Genomic DNA, 19,973 nt, shown 5'->3' with positions numbered 1-19,973 from the left:
TCGTGCGAATTTTAAAAATAAGAAGAGTATTGAAGTAAACTGCTTCTGTATATCTTAACAACTACTAATTTGAAATATGAAATAATTTTACATATTGTTGGTCTGAACATATTGTAATGGAAATCATTGAAAAAATATTTTAATTTATTTTTATGATACATAGTTTACTAGTTAATATCGAAAATGTGAGAAAGTATCTTTTCCCCTTCTCAGCCCTTATCTCGAAAGTTTCTGAAGCAAAAAATCTGAAATAGTTATAGTTTATGAAGATAGATGTGAATATTATTGATAAAATAAAACAATGTAATCTAACTAGCACCGTTTTTGAGAAATTATCAAAAAACCTCCATAAACAAACATAGTTATGCGGTTCAGTTTTTAATCACAGTTGTAACCCAAAATTAATTAATACAATTACATCAATAGTATCAATAATAATAACTATTAGGTATCTGTTCCGTATTATAATGCAATAAAAGTCATTTTATGTCATATATTTATGTACGAAACTCTCAGCGTGTAAGTTCAACTAGCACTTGAGCGGTCTTGTTTAAATAACCTCCATGTACAAACGCTGCCCATGTATATGTTTCCAGTTATTGGAGAGTGAATCGAAAATTTAAATTTACATATTATATTTTTCGTAATGCCAAAATCAAATTCACTACCTTTGCAGTTTATAAATCGGGGTAGCATACCCCTGGGCTCCAACGCTTTTACCTCTTCAGATATGAAAGAATCCGTTGGGTCATTTTAATATCGTATATTATTACGGAATTTTCCATGTGCCGGGTCAAAACCCGAATAAGCGGAGTTTTATTATATTTCGTTGTTTTAGTATAATGTTGAAATTATCAGGGCTATCTCTACCTAATTGATGTGCTTATAATTTATAAAAAAAAAAAAAATACAAATATTTTGCTCGTTATTTTTAATCGTGACTTCAGAAGTAGGACAACCAATGAAGCAAACCACTTCTAGACTGTGTATCAACCATCAACATATACACACAATATATACACCAGATTTTAACATAGACATTCAGAAACATAACTGTGAAAATCTCATTTGAAGAATTGTTTTCTCTCACATTTTCAAGCATAACTAAGAAACTATACAACAAAAATAAATAAAAATCAATTTTAAAATGATAAAGCCCTTAGATATGACACCTTACTTGAACTAGTCGACTAATTTTGAAATTTCGATTATCTGTTTTGGACCTCGTAGCAAAGAAAATGAAATATTTTTTTTTATTATACAACATATACGAGTATGGATCAATAATATGCAAAACTATTATAAATTTCAAATTGACAGCTATGATATAATGCTGTGACGGACGATTGAAGACCCACTATAAGGGTTCCTTTATCTTTTTTTGGTACGAAACTCTAATAGAAACGATGTAAAATTCTTACAATATATTTAAAATAATCAAACAAACAGTACATAATGATTCGTAATGATGCTTATCTTTACTGAATAAATTTTAAATAATTGAAAAAGGCCGCCATTTTAATTAATACGTGTGTATTAATTTATAAGAAATTAGTACATTTGTATATTTATATTATAGATAATATAGAAAAATAGTTATATTTATAACTGCTCAGCTCGTAAAACTACTTGTTACCCGCGAGTTTACCTACATGTCAGTACATAAAGTATCCTATATTTTAAGTTAGGATGTGCACCTACTTGTACACAAAATTTCATTAATATTCGTTCGCCCGTTTAAGTGTAATTGAAAAACAAACCTCCAAACAATTTTACGAACTTCAACATTTATAATATGTAATATTTCTCAATGCATCGTAATTTTGCACTTGTGAAAAACATAAGTACAGAGTGACGTAATAGATAACTAATGTGAATCAAGTACAAACGCACTTGTCGTATCGCTCAATTTTCAATGGGGTAGATAGTGTGCTTTGATAGATAAGTTTATGATATTTATTATTATCATAATAAATGTTTAGTAGTGGATAGACTTATGACTAGGTCGGATGTGTGTAAACAAATATAAAGGTACAGAAGGGATTTACACGAGGTTTTTGTTTTAACAAAGGTGAGTTTATATTTTTTTTATATTATGTTTGTTTAATACTTTTAATAACTATATAGCCATTAAATTTGATAAAAATTAAATAAATGGCCATTCTCCGGTCAGTGCTCGCAGTAATTAGCATAAGTTTACGCAATGATATTTGCTGAATTTACAAGATTACCTATTGATGAATGTTATATAATATATATTTATTTCTGGTTAAAGTTCTTTCTTATCTTATATGTTATATATGTACAATTTTTTATATAATAGTTAGATTATCTTAAATATATACGTTGATCTGAAAAAGCCACTACGTAGCTTTATTATACTGTATATGAATAAAAATTCATGGTTCGAATCTCATTCAGCCTGGCAATTATAACAGTGCTTTAGGTATTCTGTGATACCTCTATCTAATGTATTCTGTTAACTAAGTAACTTATCTAAAAGGTAAACAAAAAAGATTTTTTATATATTACGCGATAGTTTTACTTATACCTTTTGGCATTTAAATTTGTTTCCTATAGCACAGATAATATAATATAGTAATACTATAGTAATTTTGTCAGGATTGAAACTTTTTTAAATAAAATATTACAATTTGTCGATGCAAAATGTCGAATTGTGACTGATGCGCCAGTAAGGACATATGATAAACTAAGTAACTGTTAAGAAAGGTATATTTATTAATTAGCAAACTGATATAGCATATAGGATGAGAGAGTTTGCCCTGTAACTCGTAGAATAATACTGTCAATCATTGATGAATTAAAAACAAACAGAAAATTTAGAAGTGGATGGCGGCCCAGCAATATGGCAACAGGAGTTAATAAGAGATACTCGTAAATGGAAAGAATATTGCACTTATATATATATATATATATATATATATATATATATATATATATATATATATATATATATATATATATATATATATATATTGTATATAGGTATCCGTAAGTATTATTATATAGATTGTAAAAATATTTACAAGTGTGAATTACACCATAATATGTAGTATACCTACCTCAAGATGGAAAAATAGGCCAAAAAACAACCGACGATTTTCAATGTTGCAAGTAATTAACTTAAAAATTATCCAGAACAAATTATAAATTTTCTCAATTTAAATTGAAAACCATCTTTTGACATGTGCATTATATTACTGTGTACAAATTAATATAATCAAATTGACAGGCACTTTTAATCAGAGATCTCAGACATCGAACAAAATAATCAATGAAGACTCTATTGTTTTAAATATAGACGTGACAACCTTTTATACTTCTTATTTTTCATAGTAACTTTATAATACTGATATCTCTAATCACGTACACTACCATAAAAATATTGAACTATTTTTAGCAACATGTTTTTATCGAAATACTTTATCTAGAATGTAAAGGTATATGATGTAAGTGTTAGGTATACATTTAATTGTCTGTCTAAATTATCAATTAAATATTTTTTTTTAAATAAATGTAGGTAATCAACAAAAACTTTGACAACCCCACTTCAACTTCTAAAAAGCAGTGATTGCTTTCTCAATGTAGTCCTAACGTATTAATTATAACTATTGCGAATTATATTAATTTAATTTATGAAATTGTACAAATTCTGATGTAAATTGTTTCTTCTATTGTATTAGGCAATACACGTGTGATTGAAAACAAGATATTATTATTAGGATTGTTATCTCATGTGAGAGGTTAGTACGATAAATAACATTATATATGGCGTGAGTTTATCTGTTACAATAACTCTTACACAGACACTTTATAGACTAATTACCCTTATTGTAGATATATATAAGTGTATCGGATTCAAAATACTTCTGAATTCTGTATATTGAACAAGATATTAGTAATATTTGTTTTATACTTGACATATACAGTAAACAACATTTTAATTTGTTTTAATAAACAAAAATGTAATAATATTAAAAAAATACTACAATCCTGTTAAACTTACTAATGTTATGAATATGAAAGTGAGTTTGTTTGTTACCTTATAGCGCCTTAACTTTTTATCCCGGTCAGTAGACATATCCCGGTCACGCAGACAAAGTTAAAAGCTAGTTATATAATAAATGTGAAAGTTTGTAACGTTGGATGGATGGATGGATATTTGTTATACTTTTGCGCAAAAACTACTAAACAAATTTGAAAGAAATTTAGTACATGGGTATTTTATATACCTACTAACTTAGCACACAGAAAACTTTATGAACTGATACGCGGGTGGAACTGCAGAATATAGCTTGTATTTCAATAAAAGTGTATTTTATTGTTATACTAATAATCAATATAACACTCGGCCCAATTCTTAGTTATACTCATTTAGAAATGCTTTTTTTTATCTTGCTTTGGTCTGCATTATGCCACCATACGTTCATTGTTTAGTTTCTCTTGTTATATTAATGTTATGTGTCACTTATTAATTTGACATATTTTTACACACACATGTATTATATTTACGATAGGAGAATAAAATAATGGTTTAATTTTGTTTATTTAATTACCATGAAAATACTTTAAAAAACATAAGAATTTTTAGTATCGCTTAAACCACTTCGGCTTATGTGTAGCACTTTACATTTCGTTCTCAAATAGTAAGTACTGACATTAATATTCTGCTGTTTTAACATAATAATATTATATGTACTTATACTAAAATTACAGTGTGAAAATTGTGGTAAATACAACACATAAACATTGTAGATATTAGGCAAGATAGGTTGCTGAATAAGTCATTAAAAATGTAAGATTGCTAAGTAGTTCATTCTTTAGTTAAATATTTTTTACGTTATGAACTTCTGAATGTTTAAGTGTAAATTGACGAAGTTGATTGAAGTGGATGATAAACGAAGTATAAAATTGTAAAATTTAATTCTTAGTTTTTAATAAGAGTTCCTTAAAATGGATGTCGCAATTTCATAAACTTTGCTTGTTAATTAACTCAATTTTTGGCTCTAAATGCGCTTAGAAGAACCCACTTATACTTTGGCTAAATTGCGAATGGAAGTTCTCTGAAATTCGTGTCGAAAAAGGTTTAAATAGATAATACATTAAACAAATATTATTTCCAAAAATGTTTGGAGCGGCAGGGGATTGGTTTTCGATATTATAATAGTTTTAATAAAATCAGAACAAATGGTTTAATAGTTATAATTATGTTTATATATGTTTCATTTAACTACAAAATGAGGTAGATATTTACATCGTACGTCTGTATCTACTTGTATAAAAAATATTTCAGTACATTCAATTAAATTTTCTACTTAAGACTACATGTTATCCTAGCTGTTGCCCGTGGCTTTGCACTCGTGGAGTCGTGTTTCCCCTTTAAGTCGAAATTTTTAAAAACCTTTTTTAGTATATGCTTAATATTATAAAATAAGTCTATTTTCATGACTTCAGCTTTCTAGATTTAGTAATTGTTAGTAAAGCAGATTTACTAAATGTAATAGTCTATGTAACGTACTGAGAGTTAGTCAGGACGAACGATATTATGAGTAGAGATTTACAAAACTACACCATGTTTTATTCATTCAGAAACCAGATATGAAATAACTATGGGACAAAATCCAAAATATCATAACACGGAATTATTTAGAAAAGAGTCAATTCCTTAAATTGGCCCTACTGGGAATCGACCCCGGGACCTCATTTACACAATGCTACTTGCCCCCGATACTCCGTACGGAGGTCAGCGAACTGTAATCTTCACTACGTATAGCAATGTTTCCCAGGCAATGTACAAGTGAGAAATCATATTACGTCTCACTTAAAATAAACGTTGATAAAGTGCCAGTATTTTAATAAAATTAATATTCTCTTTCAGAGCCAAACATGACAGATCTCCGTAAACGTACAAAATCACCGGCGGAGCAAACCGAGGCAGAGAAATATGCAAATAAGGAAGCAAAGAAACCAACGTTCTCGTATCGAGAATCACCTCTTACAGTACTGATTAGTACCTCTCTTCACATAAGGGCGATTTATCACATATTTGTCGCTATACTTATCATGTTACTGATCGACACAGTTGTTTATGACCTCATAGAGCGCGGAAAGCAAGTAAATTACTACGAATTTTAAATAAAAAATATAATAAAACACTAATTATTGATAAGGAATATATATATCAATTTGTCTGCAATTAATATCAATCTATCGGATAAAGTCGTGTGTAAAAAGAGCAATTTCGTTCCCGGCATCGATATACAATGATTACCCGCATAAAATATGATAGAACATTGCCTATGTTTTTCTCCATCTCAAATATTATGTATATATCAAATTTCATGATAATTGGTTAATTTGTTAAGGCATCAAGAAGGAACTGACTAACTTCTTCATTTTATAATATTAGTGAATACTAGCTGTTGCGAATGAATTAAATGAAAGCGTGAATTAGTATTTAAAACATTCTATATGTTAAGTTAGTGCATAACGTACAAAATTTCATTTTAATCCATTCAATAGTTTTTGCATAGAAGAGTAACATACATCCATTCATACTTCCTCAAACAAAGTTTTGCGAATAGTTGTACCACCAGCTTTTAAACTGTAACTTCTTCCGTGACCGGAACATATCATAGTTGATTTTCCGTATTAAAAAATACTTTATTGTCTTTCTCCATCCCAAATAATATATACGTATGCTAAATTTCATTATGATAAATTAAGCTAGGCACGAAGAGAGCAAACAAATAAATTTTCGTATTCATAAATCGTAAAACTTATGCAAAATTTGGTCATACTTCGATGAACGCAACTATTTTCACCAAATATAATGCAGTGCCTAAGGCTCTCTCTCTCTCTCTTTCTTATAAGTACATATTAATCTTCTTAACGCTCTTCACCCAACTATATATTTAAGACTCTATTTTTTTTTTGTCTCACTTGAACTTAAATTCTCAATGTATTTCTATATCTTATAATAGCAAACAAACTAATGGCCTACCTGATAGTGAGTAGTAACCTTCATTTATAGACATGAACAGTACCATGGATATTACAGAATATTCTATATAAATGCTATTTCTATGCTGCAATTGCATAAAGGAATTTTATTACACATCTACTAAAATTTTCTATCGCCTAATAAAATTTATAATAGTAGTTATTTTATTTGACTTTTCGTAAATTATTTTTACGACCAATTAACAGTAATAATTAATTTTTAACAGCATGAAATTATTCCTTTGAAACAGAAATTGGTTATGCTTGAAAATTAATTAATTAATTAAACTTTTTTGTAGGATAAATGTAGGATTGAACGTGATTGCAAATGGTTTCGGTGACATTGGACGAGGCGTCAGGCTATGGCTTTTTGACTTATCTATAGCCCTTGCCTTTTATCCAGCATTGAAAATATATGGATCTAGTAGAATGTTACTCAAAAATTTACCAGGTAAATATCTATTTAGATATTATCTTTGTGTTGTACAACTTGATTTTCTCTGCCATATAAATATTTGTACATTTAAAAATAGCTATTTTAAACAAATAAACCATATACTTGCGACTGTGATTCCAAATGGACTTACTTAATTTATAAGGCTAATCTAGAGATTTTATTGATTATTCCCTGTTAAAGTAAATGTAACATTCGATTTTTTCATTGCCTCCAATAAACGCTTACTCTAGAAATTGATCAATTTATTAGATAGTTACATATATATTAACTAGGTGTATAGTAAACGAGCAGCCATATCTTGACAAAGTTGCAAGATGGAAGCGGGAAATGAAATGCAATTCTCATATGTCAAATAACATGATAACCTAAAAGCTTTACAAAAGACCAGTGTATAATATAATAGTTGACTGCACAAGAGGTATTCGCATCCATTGTCTTTCAGAGTGGTCTTTTGTTGCATCTGACCACCGCACCGCGCCGGTCTCGACACGACGCCCACTCCAATTAGTCACTTCGTTGGTCATATACTCGTATTTGCCAGATCTTTAAAGCTACTGCCATTTTTATGTTTATATTTTTAAATAAACTAGTTATTTAACCTGACACTAAAACTTTTATGGTGTAAACCCTGAAATACAATACCAATTATATTTTTATTATTATTATAATCTAGCTTTTACCCGTGACTTCGTCCGTGTGTTATATTTACTGACCGGGATAAAAAGTAGCTTTCTTCATCCCATATAGTACGTGTACATGGTTAAATCTTTAAGACGCTATCAAGTAACAAACAAATTCACTATTATATTTGTAATATTAATAAGAATTAACAATAAAGTAAATAAACAGGATTTATTTAGGCTTATTTCTCTTAATTATACCCTAACAGACCTAAAATACTTGTCTATAAAATGTCAAAATTTTGAATAAATATAAAAAACATATAGTGACATTAAGCTACATAATTAATTTTTACTTGATATCTATAAAATTAAATTATGCATTAAAAATAAAAAGTCACTCAAAGAAATGAGAACTTTTAATTAAATTTAATATGCTTGTTTCAGTCCCTAAGTGATAATACATAAGTTCAACTAAGCATATCTTATATACCAGGTCTCTTATACTGGGTAGACATGTCACAAACTTTTGTAAACTCTTATTAACGTTATTATATTACTCGATATGGTTAGTTTACTAGTTTTAATCCATAGGGTTGCCCTATGAATAAATAGTATTTAACACGCATATTATTATATATTCTTTATTGCACTAAAACATACAGTAACAACAATAAGTTAATAACAATGTTAGCAAAGACGAACTTATCTCTAAAAGAGATTTCTTCCAGTCAATCTAACACAGTAGCATAGGAAGTCTATCAAACGGTCTATAAAATTTGATACGTATATCAAATTTATTTCAAACATTTTCAACTAATAAAAATATTTTTATAAATTTTCATAATTTATAGACAAAATTAAATAACTAAATACACTTACAATTTCAATCCCTAATATAATAATTAGAATCATTTGCTGACTATTGCCAATGTGAAATAATTTACGTCAACATTCATCACACACGTCTCCGAGAATATTAGAACGTAAACATGGTAAACAATTTATAATATTGTGGAATTTGTCATTAGCGGTCTTAACGAAGCAATGCTAAACTTGCGATAAACGGATATTAAGTACATCTAACATCTTCTAAGCGGTATCTTACATACGTTTATACTTGTAATTAAGCATTATTTAGACATTGTTCAAACAATATCCAACGCACGCGTTCTGTACCTAATAAAACTTTTTCTAAAAATAATTTCAATACCCGTCTATCGCAAGTTTACGTTACAAGTTTACTTTTTTGTGACGTAAGACCGTCGATGACTGAAAATTTTTTCAGGGTTACAGCGAGTCTGGACTGGCTTCGGGATAATTGGACTCGTATCTCTGGAGACTTTGCTGATAGCTGTGCCTACTTGGGATCTAGGTAGACAGCATTTGGCAATTGCTTCCTCGGCCGCTGTCACATGTGAAATGGTTAGTAATCATAACAAAGTTATAATTTAAATTGATATTAATTATATTATATTTTCTATACGGGTATAAAAATTATGTGAAATACTTACGTATGCACCACATAGAACCATTTTTTTAACTGACATATAAAATAGATCTGTTATGTTTATTCTAGTGATAAATTTCGATCAGATAGATTACGATTTTATTAAAAGTATATATAATATTTTCAAAACTGGACACTGACTTTATTCTTTAAAATAAAATTAAAGTCCGGTTAGAAAACATAAAAATGAAGAGGTTTCATGACGTGTATTTTAGTCGTTAAACTTATAAAAAATTGTTAAAAGCAAATGTAACTCTTGAACGTATTTATTTTAAATTTTATATTAATATAAAAATACTAGTACTCTAACAAACATTATTACAATAAACACCAGACTGATGTCGCCATTCATGACGTTTTTAAGGTTTATTCACATTTGTTTTATTTCGTGCAATTAAATAAAGAATGACATAAAAGTTAGAAATAAAAAGAGGTAGGAAGAGGAGATTAAAAAATAAGTTAGTTTATCACTAAGAGACACCAATCACTTCTATTAAAATATTTTTAATTAAGTACAAAAATATTAAAACCTGCCAAATATTCTTACTGTAAAACCTAATATTTTTCTTGAATAGAACGGATCATCTCACTGCTATACAATAAATACCTTTTCAATCTCGTAAGGAACAGCCTACTCAAACAAATCTACACGCAATCATACCATCCCATTTCTATTAGTTAGATATTTCCAATAGAGTTCCAAGTACATCCAAATGAAAGAATTCTCGCAATAATTCAATTTACAAAAGAATTAAAATAAATACAGCTATCCAATTTAAGAGTAAAATTTAATTGAAATGTTCTGTATTTTCTTCATTCTTTTAAAATGTTAACAAACAAAGAAGTATAAAAAACCATATTGTTTGAGAAACTTTTTGTAGCATTATTTTTCCTTGAACCTACTACTGAATCATTTTCCTCTATTTTCTCATAATAATACCAGTGTGAAGCTCAAATAAGTAATGACGACTCTGACCTTGATAACAGATTGGTAAATAGCTGAAAGGAACCAATTTTCTCTATATTATTCCCATACATGCGATTCAGTTTGTGTTCATTTTACTACAAAAATTTTACCGTATTTTTTTTATGAATATGAGCTAGATTTTTTGATAATGTAGGTACTTGAGGAAATTGTCTATCTTAAAGTCAATTTAAACTTCATTTGATTTTCATATTACATTTATAAACAAAAAAATTCTCTATCTGAAGCAAAAGAACTTTAAATTTTTAAATAAATAAGTGTGATTTGAAAGGCAAAAGTGCGCACAGTTGCCCTCAAATAACTTAAAAATTAAATATTTTTCAAATTTTGGTGTGCCCACAGATACAAGTAAGTTATGATTTTTTGATATTTTATATATGCCTTTTTTGTTATTATATTTACTATAGGGTCGTCCTACTTTACCTTTGCCTGCATGGGATCACCACTACAGAACCTTTCTCTATCAGTTGTGAGTTCTTCAAGCTGTATAGCCGACACATGATCGTTTCTACCTCCTTATCCTTCAAGCTATATCAATCACTTCTACAGATATCTTCAATTAGGATTGTAAGTAGCTCGCAGTGAAACTTAAACTATAGCCCTTTCTGGTCTCCTCTATATTATTGTTACTTAAATAGTATAAAAAAAATGTAATAACAATACACATATTTAACACATCAAAACATGATATTTAAACTGAAGGGGTAAAACCTTTGCTAATATCGTCATATTTCAACGTCAAAGTAATTTGTTACTGCAAGCTGCTTACAAGTTTTAACAAAAACTTTGTAAAATAACATAATTAAGATATGTCTGAGATAATATTATAAGCACATAGTTACTATTATTTTATGCTTATCAATTTAGTGATATTTGCTTATATATATATATATATAGTCATCTTGTTATATCCTAGTACACTCTATGCAAGTTATTAAAATATATTTTAGAAATAAATATATTATTTATGATATATTTCTGTCCACTCGCCAGTGCCTTTATGGAGAAAGCAAAGAAAACCGTGCACTAAAGGTTTTATTGACAATATCTTTTTATTTTCTATCCACCTTTACAGCTCGTCTTATACTTACTCACACCCATTCAAAAGGTTTAAATAATTATACTCTTAATAAATAATAATAAAAATCCCACAAATTGAGCAAATATTTTTTACATTTAATTCTTCTGTTTATTGAACTAACTTAAGGAAAATTAGTACAGATACCTAAACATAATAATTTAATGTTTCTAACATTTCATTATTTACTTAATTGGAAAAGCATAATTTATCAAAATTTTATGGACTTCTCAGATTAAAGGCTTATAAGTACTTATGCCTAGTCAATTAATTACGATAATGTTTTCATCTTTCATAAAATCAATTTTAGTACAGTTTTAACAATGCTGGAAAATACACAGAAAATAAACTCTTTCAGCTTTTCGACCCATTTAATTAAAAGTACTTATGCGAAAAATACTGAGTTAATGTTTTAGAAAAATAGGATACAAGGGATGGATGTAGACGTAAAGGGCGAAACATGGTCGAAAGTGAAACATAACATAAATCACCTGAGACCCTCGTCAGGGCTGGTGGCCGAGCTAGTAAATAACGCCATCCACCGCCTGCCACTGAAATGCCATTAGGTTATAGCCAGCAACAAGAATCGAGAAGCACTATTAAACCCTATTGCATTACGTTAAGGTCCAAAATTTGTATTACTTCTTATTCTACCGTTTCGTCGCTCGCCACCACCTGCCGCCTGTCGCCTGCCGAATACTGAAGTCATTTGTTATTTTATTATTAATAACCATTAAACTTAACAGTATACATTTTTCTTTATAACGATTAATAATTAAATTTGTACAAAATTAATTAAAATGTAGTAATTTAAGTAACAAAGCCAATATACATACTTAATGGCATTATTTGAAGGCATTATATACTAGTTTGTTAACATAAAAGCTATGAGCATTGAGGCCGATTCTGAGACGCCACTTCACTAAATCTATTTCTAAAATTAAAATTTTAATTTGACATCACAATGAAATCCTTATTCTAAGAACCAATATAAGCTAAATATCTCGATAGATTTAACTCGGATAAAAATGTTATAAATTTAGTTTATTGTAGTCTATAAATCAGCAATTTCGCGAATCTATCAAATTAAAATAATAAATTAAGAAGTAAGATTAAAAAATGGCGCTCAGAATCTATTCTATTATGAACATCATTTTAGTCATTATACCCATTATACATAGGCACAAGAAATACTCCTGACTTTAGAGTCATATGCAGGCAACGTGCCAGTTAGAGATAATCCAGTAGGCAGTGTCTTTTCACGCGTGATTGTTGCTAAAATGGTTCCAATCCTTAGAAATTCAGCTGGTTTCCGTTTAAGTATTTTACACTACCTGTTACTACCATGTATGTACCTAATAAAAAAATATTTCAAAATCAACAACAGCAATATCATCACGATTCAATCAAGAAAAAATTACCCAAGCAAATATTGTCGTAACCGTAACCGCCCCGCGAATCTTTCACAGCGTACTTATTTCCAATCATTGGTATTCATATTTGTTCAAACGCTAAATAGATATATCCAAATAAATAAGTACCATATTAACAAAATCCGCGCGCAAGTTGATGCGGGGTCCCTCGGGCTTTAATATTCTGTACCTATTGCAATCCCTTTTGTTAATATTACCTCAAATGTTAGTTTTTATATATTTCTATATATTTATATAATACAATTCCGTACGTAGCTGTATATCTTTGATGAAATTGCCAAACCTAAAGTCAAGTTTGGCCAGATGGTTACAGAATATATGACATTTTTTTAATGAACACTTATGTTGCGATTTTTTCCGTCCGTCCGTTCGTCCGTCCGTCTGTCACAGCGTTATATCTTAACAACTACTAATGCAGTCAATTTTAAATTTGTAATAGTTTTATATATTATTGGCTCACAAGTATTGCAATGGAACTAATTGAAAATATGTTTTTAATTTCTTTGCTAATGGGAATCTTTGCAATACGGATACTCCAAATTTCAAAATTGATCAACCAATTCAAGTGGAATATCCAAACATAAAACCCTCCAAAAACAAATTTAGTTATGGGGTCCGGTTTAACAACATCCCAAACTAAAAGAAATCACGAATTGTAGTATTAATAATTATGATTGGGTCTTTATTTTATATGAAATATTCAATAAAGGTAATTTTATGTCATATTTATATACATATATATAAATATGACATAAAATTACATATGCAAAATATAAATAATATATATTTATATTTTGCATATATAAAAACCGATCATTGTCATTACGCAAATGTGAAAACGATTCATGGCTTAACATAGATATAAATTTGATTATGTATTGACTGTAATTCAGCTGTACGTTTTCCAAAAAATAAATAAATAAATAAATACACGTGAACGTAACCCTCGGCCTATAAGTTCAACTCAATACCTGACCGGTTTTTATTTATAATTGTTTAGCCACTTCTTAACTCTCTCTTATATAATTCATACTAATATTATTAAGATGAAAGATTTGATCGTTTGTTTTTAATGGATAAGCTAAAAAACTACCAGTGACTAACAGAGGCTATATATTTCTCAAAATTCTAACTATCCAGGCGACACCGAGCGGCATCGCTTGTATATAATAAAATCAATATATGCTGACGACGTACCAGTAAGGGTGGTCAGGTCACCATAACGAATTCACTACAATAGTTTCCAAGGGGGAACGCAATTGATTGATCTCCATCAATCTAGCAGTATATATTTCTATAGTATATATTATATAGTAATGAGGTCTCTAAATCCAATTGAAATAGTACACGTCCCCATCCCTTCCTGTTTAATTGTTATAAAAGTGAATCATTTTTCATCTACCTAAGTATAATTTTTTCTTTGCAGTTTAGATTTGTAATGAAAATTCACGCTGTCGCTATCTCATGTATACCTCGCTTTCATAATGAGAAAATACCGCTTCCGACATTCAAAAGCTACCTCTATTTCCTGTTTGCTCCAACACTCGTATACAGAGACGAATATCCCAGGTAAGATCAATTTTCTGAAATTAAAACTTTTAAACTGTAGCAAAGTGCATTACATAATTGAAATTCATAAAACTGGACTTAAATCAATAATAGATTTTAAGTCACTTATTCCGAAATCTAGATTTAAAAAATATAGAAAAGATATAAAACATAAATCAAAGAAAAATCCTAACTTATATATACATGTATTGTTTATTATTTTATATATGTAAGCTTTAACAAATTAGAATTGCACGCACCGCCAACACAATGCAACGTACCGTAGCGATATTTTGTGCTTCACTATTCTCTTTTATAAAAATGATTCGCTTTTAATTGACATGTTCCCATTTTGCAAATGAAAAATACCGTTGTCCCACCTCTCTATCAACGAGATCCTTTAAAAAACCTTCTTGTAATTTTTCCTACTGAAGAAAAGACATAATTATAATAACGATTTTATAATGAGGATAATTAATCAAAGCGAATCTCTAAATTAAATGATAATAAATCAAGAGATCACAGTAGGTAGCTATAGGTAGGTGCTTAATAAGTCACGCTTACAAGGAAAATTTTAGATTCTGAAAAATTTACTTCTTTTATGATAATATTTATATACAAATTAATTCGTTTTGTCATATTGTATTTACTAAGTCTCTAAACAAATTATCTATGCTATCGGTAAATATGTAAATTAAATATATAATTTATTGACTAGGTTTTATATATACTCATTATATGAATTTTCTTATTTGAATAAGTCTGTTGCAAAACTATTATGTTGTCCTGTATATAATATTTACCCGTTTCTTTGTACCTATATTACAGAACAAAGAAAATTAGATGGGAAGTAGTCACGTTTCATATATTGGAAGTGTTTGCTATCATATTTTATAACAGTTTTCTGTGGGAGCGCTTCATCTTGCCTTATTGGTCAGATTATGGAAAGCAACCAAGAGTGAGTAATTTTTTTCAGAAGTTTTAAAATCGCCTCGTATTCGAATGTAAAACTTATATGTGTACTTGCCAGGTACCTTTGATAATTGACTACTGCTACTTGTATGAGGTTGTCAAGAATTTCTAGGCCGCCATCGTTTTACAAGAAAGCATCTACATATCTATCTCCCTTCCCACCAGTTCCCAAGGGAAGTACGCAGAGAGAACCGAGTACCGAATACACTACGTACATCTATTACCTTATCCACTTTCATGACTTTTTTCATACATACACGACTATGTCTATTTGACCATTACCATTTTTGAAATCCACTTACTATGTACCTGACAATATGAAGTTCGCTAGCCTGTAGCAACCTTACTTCGCAAATTCTACATAATGATCACATTTCTACGTTTTTATTTTCGTTCCTCGTAAATTAATAAATAATTAATAACAATTGATAATAATGTATCTATTACCACTATTATTTACACTGTGCTTACTTAGGACAAGATTTTAGACTACAATTAATTTTATCATAAATAACTAAATAAAATATATGTATTTATTTAGATATTTATTAATTAATTTGTACCCCGCTTTTTTCAGATAGAAGCAGGAACCGTAGTACGTGGCATGTTTGCTTGTGTACTTCCTGGAGTGATTTCCTTTTTGTGTGGCTTCTATTGTCTCTTACACGCGTGGCTTAATGCTTTTGCGGAATTACTTAGATTTGGTGATAGACTTTTCTATGAGGTGATTATTATATTTACTTTTTACCTTCATATTTTAGCATCGTGGAAACTATATAATTCCATCCTTTAAACATTAGCAACTTGTATTTCTTGAAAACTAAGACGTTTATGATGATTATTAAATAGTGGTGATTGATTATTATATAATGGTGATAAAAAAAGTTACAAAATTCTAATATTAAAATATATATCAGATAATTTAGTAATATCAAAATATGTTATACAGGACTGGTGGACTACATCCCAGTTTTCAAAATACTACAGAGCATGGAATTTAGTTGTGCATTCGTGGCTTCGAGATCATATCTACAAACCGATTGCGCCATCTGCCGGAAAAGTGCTTGCTACTTTCATTGTGTTTTTTGTAAGTATAACAAGAGCTAACCATACTATTATGTAATTTCGTATCGATCAAACCATTAGTATTTTGAGTTATTTGGACCTGGTTTCATCCTCATCTATCATCTTCACTACCAACATTCACAAATAGCTTAAAAGAAGATACCATTCCTATTTCACTCCATTAAAAAAATCTACCATTTTGTACCGCCTGTTGTGCAAGGAGACCGTTAGAAGAAATAAAATACCTAAGTAGGAAGCCGAAATTAATTGAAACTCAGCCCACTCAATGTATCAATAATTAGACGTCAAACCAGGCCCCAGATTGGCCACATTCTTCTTTTAATGCCGATATAATCGAAAACAGCGATTAACATCACGCTGAGAGAATTATGATGATTCATTCTCGAAATTGTTATTGGCAAGAATCGTAATTAAAATATGGGCTTTCATAGTAGATAAAGTGTTTAGGTACCTACAAATAAGTATACTGAGATAATTAAGGTAAAATAGTAAATGAGGGTACATAAATGTATGAATCTAATTTTCTAAATCTATTTAATTTTCAATTACACTCTCCTGATTAATTTCATTTATTATTCATATGCTTCATAATGAAGTTTATTTAATTCCACGGGTCTCCATTTTGTGAGGTTCCACATCTTCCTATAAAGATTTATTACGATAAAACTTTAGCAGTAACTGCCTACTTATCTAATGATGTTTGCCGTACCTACCTGACAAATGGCATCTATCCATCAAACAGACGTAGTACGTAATTTGAACGAAGTTAATGGTGCACAAAAGCGTTATTTAATACTCGAGATTAATTATAAGATTTAATATCTACTTAAGAAACACTGGCTGATAATTAACGCACAGCCACCTTTTCTCTAGAATTACGAAATTTTGCACAAATATTTCCCTACATAAAATAAATGTACTTATGTGCTAATAGGTGAAGCTGCGTCTGTACTATATCGATTTTTAAATGAAAATGTATTTGCCATAGCAGTATTTAAGTGCTATTCCTTAAATTCATTGACACAACGTTGTGGGTAAGATTATCAATTACTGTCACACGCTATGAGGCTTTATAGAGAGGAAAAGGATTGTTCGTAATGAGATTTAACAGCCCCATTGTTAACAATATACCGTCAATTCGACCTCCACGCGGCTCCTTGAAATCGTTGTAAAATGCATTACGAGTTCTTAGAGATTTTTTTATCGTTACGTTTTTTAGCAATATACCCAGATCGAACTCTACACGGTTCCCCCTGGAAATTATCATGGTTAATTCCTGATGAATTCATCATGATGGGCTAACTGGCCTGTTTCCTTCCTCACCTATCATCCCTCTCTGGTGCTCTGCCAGCGTATACCGTCAGCGCAGGCGGGGTTTTCATTCCATTTTCATCCATCAAAAAAAAAACAGTCACACCTACCTGTACGATATTTTTATATGAAATGAAGATTAATATTTTCCTTTTCTTTATTCCCTTATAGATATCATCTGTAGCACACGAGATGGTTTTAGCACTATCATTTGGCTTCTTCTATCCAGTTCTTCTGATGGAATTTGGAGTGCTAGGACTCTTGTTGCTGCCCCTCACAGATGCGATTGGCCGTCGATTTCCACATACTCTAAATTTACTAATGTGGTTAAGTTTTTTCTTTGGAAATGGTAAGCATTTGTATAACTATACAACGGTACGCCTTCTCAAGCAATATCAAAAAAGAGGGTCCCAATTCGCTTATTTTTTTTTACTACATGTTTTGCAACTGTCCTTAATTCTGAATTGAATTTTTATAATTATTTTTACAATTTATTGAGTTACCTCCACGTTTGCCCGTTTTAATTTTGTGTTGATTGAAATTACCATTTTGCCAAGCGTAAAAAATGCCTATCAAGAAATAAACACGCAATATTTGCAGTGTAAGGTATCTACGACACAAAAAAACTTAAATAAGTAATATTGCAGTTGAATCCCAATACTAATTTTAAAAATATTTTTAATACTCTTTATTTTATTAAAGGTTCAATCCAATCCAACTGCAAGTTTTTTATTTACTATGAGATGAGATTTATTTTTACAATTGATAACGTTTACTTCCATGTCGATCCCATATTAATTATATCATGACTTGTTGGTTTTTTAACATATATTTTCAAGAAAATAGCTATTAAAAATCAAAATCTAGAATTTGAGACATCGGCAGTTTCAACGTAGTATACTTCAAAACTTATTGTTTTTATCATTCTAGGACTATTATGGAGCCTGTATCCAATGGAGTATTTCGCTCGCCAAAATTGCCCACCATCGGAAAGGGACAGCTTTTTCATGCCAAAATCCTGGTCATGTCCAGAGATCATTTTGAAACCCAACTGGACATTCCAAAATCCATTTGACATTATACATTAGTGTTGCAATGCCTATAGTTTTATAATGTTAATATTGAAATTATCTATCAACATGTGTTCACTATGACGTTAATTTATTATATAATTATTAGATTCTTACCTTAAATAAATTTTGAAGAACTTGTGTGCTTATATATAACTTATTATTATTTATTTACTTCATTTAATTAATAATTAAATAAAGAAGCTTATATATAACTTAAGTCACGAGATCTAGATCTAAAACAATATAAGTACTTATATACAATATAAGCACCTCATTGAACTTTATTTAAACCACGCCTAGCAAATATCAAATAACAAGAAGGTATCGATATCTAGTAGGTAGGTATTGAATACTTAGATATCATTAATGACAATTAGCTAGTCAACAGTCTGAATATATTTTTAGTATATACCTACCTATTTTCTCTTATTTGTTAATAATTAATTATAATTAAAAAATTGTGTCCTGTACTGATTAGCTATACAACTAAATAAACTTATAACAAATCAAACAGCGTATTTTTTTAATTAACATTATATTTAGATAAAGAAATACAAATGTTTTATAAGGATAATTATAAAATTGTCTGCGTTATAAAAGAATATTTTTATCGCTCTTTCATCTTGTGTACGATATAAATGATTAGATAATAGGAATTATTATAACACTAATAAATGCTTAATTACACGCATCTTTACTGTCTTTACTACCTATATAATCTGACACATGGAGATACCCATAGACTAATAACATCTAGATAAAGTGTCTCACTACTGGTGCTCGAAAAAACAGCCTTCTTTATTAATTAAAAAATAATTAATAATCTTAATTTTAAGAATTTAAATCTAACACAAATAATAATTTTATTTATAGATAG

At 29.3% G+C, this 19,973-nt stretch overlaps 1 protein-coding gene across 2 annotated transcripts; it reads left to right on the top strand.

Moving 5' to 3' along the window:
- The first annotated feature begins 1,960 nt into the window (after window positions 1-1,960).
- Window positions 1,961-19,925, top strand: LOC113517407 (sterol O-acyltransferase 1). 2 transcript variants are annotated; one of them, XM_052894608.1, is made up of 10 exons: window positions 1,961-2,071; window positions 5,900-6,131; window positions 7,323-7,474; window positions 9,389-9,525; window positions 14,533-14,675; window positions 15,483-15,612; window positions 16,204-16,350; window positions 16,576-16,713; window positions 18,195-18,372; window positions 18,954-19,925. In XM_052894608.1, the coding sequence occupies exons 2-10, from the start codon at window positions 5,908-5,910 to the stop codon at window positions 19,109-19,111; spliced, it is 1,407 nt and encodes a 468-aa protein (XP_052750568.1). In that variant the 5' UTR covers window positions 1,961-2,071; window positions 5,900-5,907; the 3' UTR covers window positions 19,112-19,925. The 2 variants fall into 2 exon arrangements, with proteins under 2 accessions (XP_052750568.1, XP_052750569.1); XM_052894609.1 differs by lacking the exon at window positions 1,961-2,071 and adding an exon at window positions 3,591-3,764.
- Window positions 19,926-19,973: the final 48 nt, after the last annotated feature.

The sequence above is a fragment of the Galleria mellonella genome, unplaced genomic scaffold (genome assembly GCF_026898425.1).
Source record: "Galleria mellonella isolate WM207_F2 unplaced genomic scaffold, CSIRO_AGI_GalMel_v1 utg223, whole genome shotgun sequence".
Classification (NCBI taxonomy): Eukaryota; Metazoa; Arthropoda; class Insecta; order Lepidoptera; family Pyralidae; genus Galleria; species Galleria mellonella.
The sequence above is the reverse complement of the archived record's forward strand: the minus strand, read 5'-3'. Positions and strand labels throughout refer to the sequence as shown.

What these genes read in the sequence shown, in the direction of transcription:
- LOC113517407 (XM_052894608.1), top strand. Translation starts at nt 5,908, where the DNA reads ATGACAGATCTCCGTAAACGTACAAAATCACCGGCGGAGCAAACCGAG. An exon ending in GTGATAGACTTTTCTATGAG is followed by an intron (nt 16,351 to 16,575) that starts GTGATTATTATA and finishes TATGTTATACAG; the next exon opens with GACTGGTGGACTACATCCCA. An exon ending in CTACTTTCATTGTGTTTTTT is followed by an intron (nt 16,714 to 18,194) that starts GTAAGTATAACA and finishes ATTCCCTTATAG; the next exon opens with ATATCATCTGTAGCACACGA.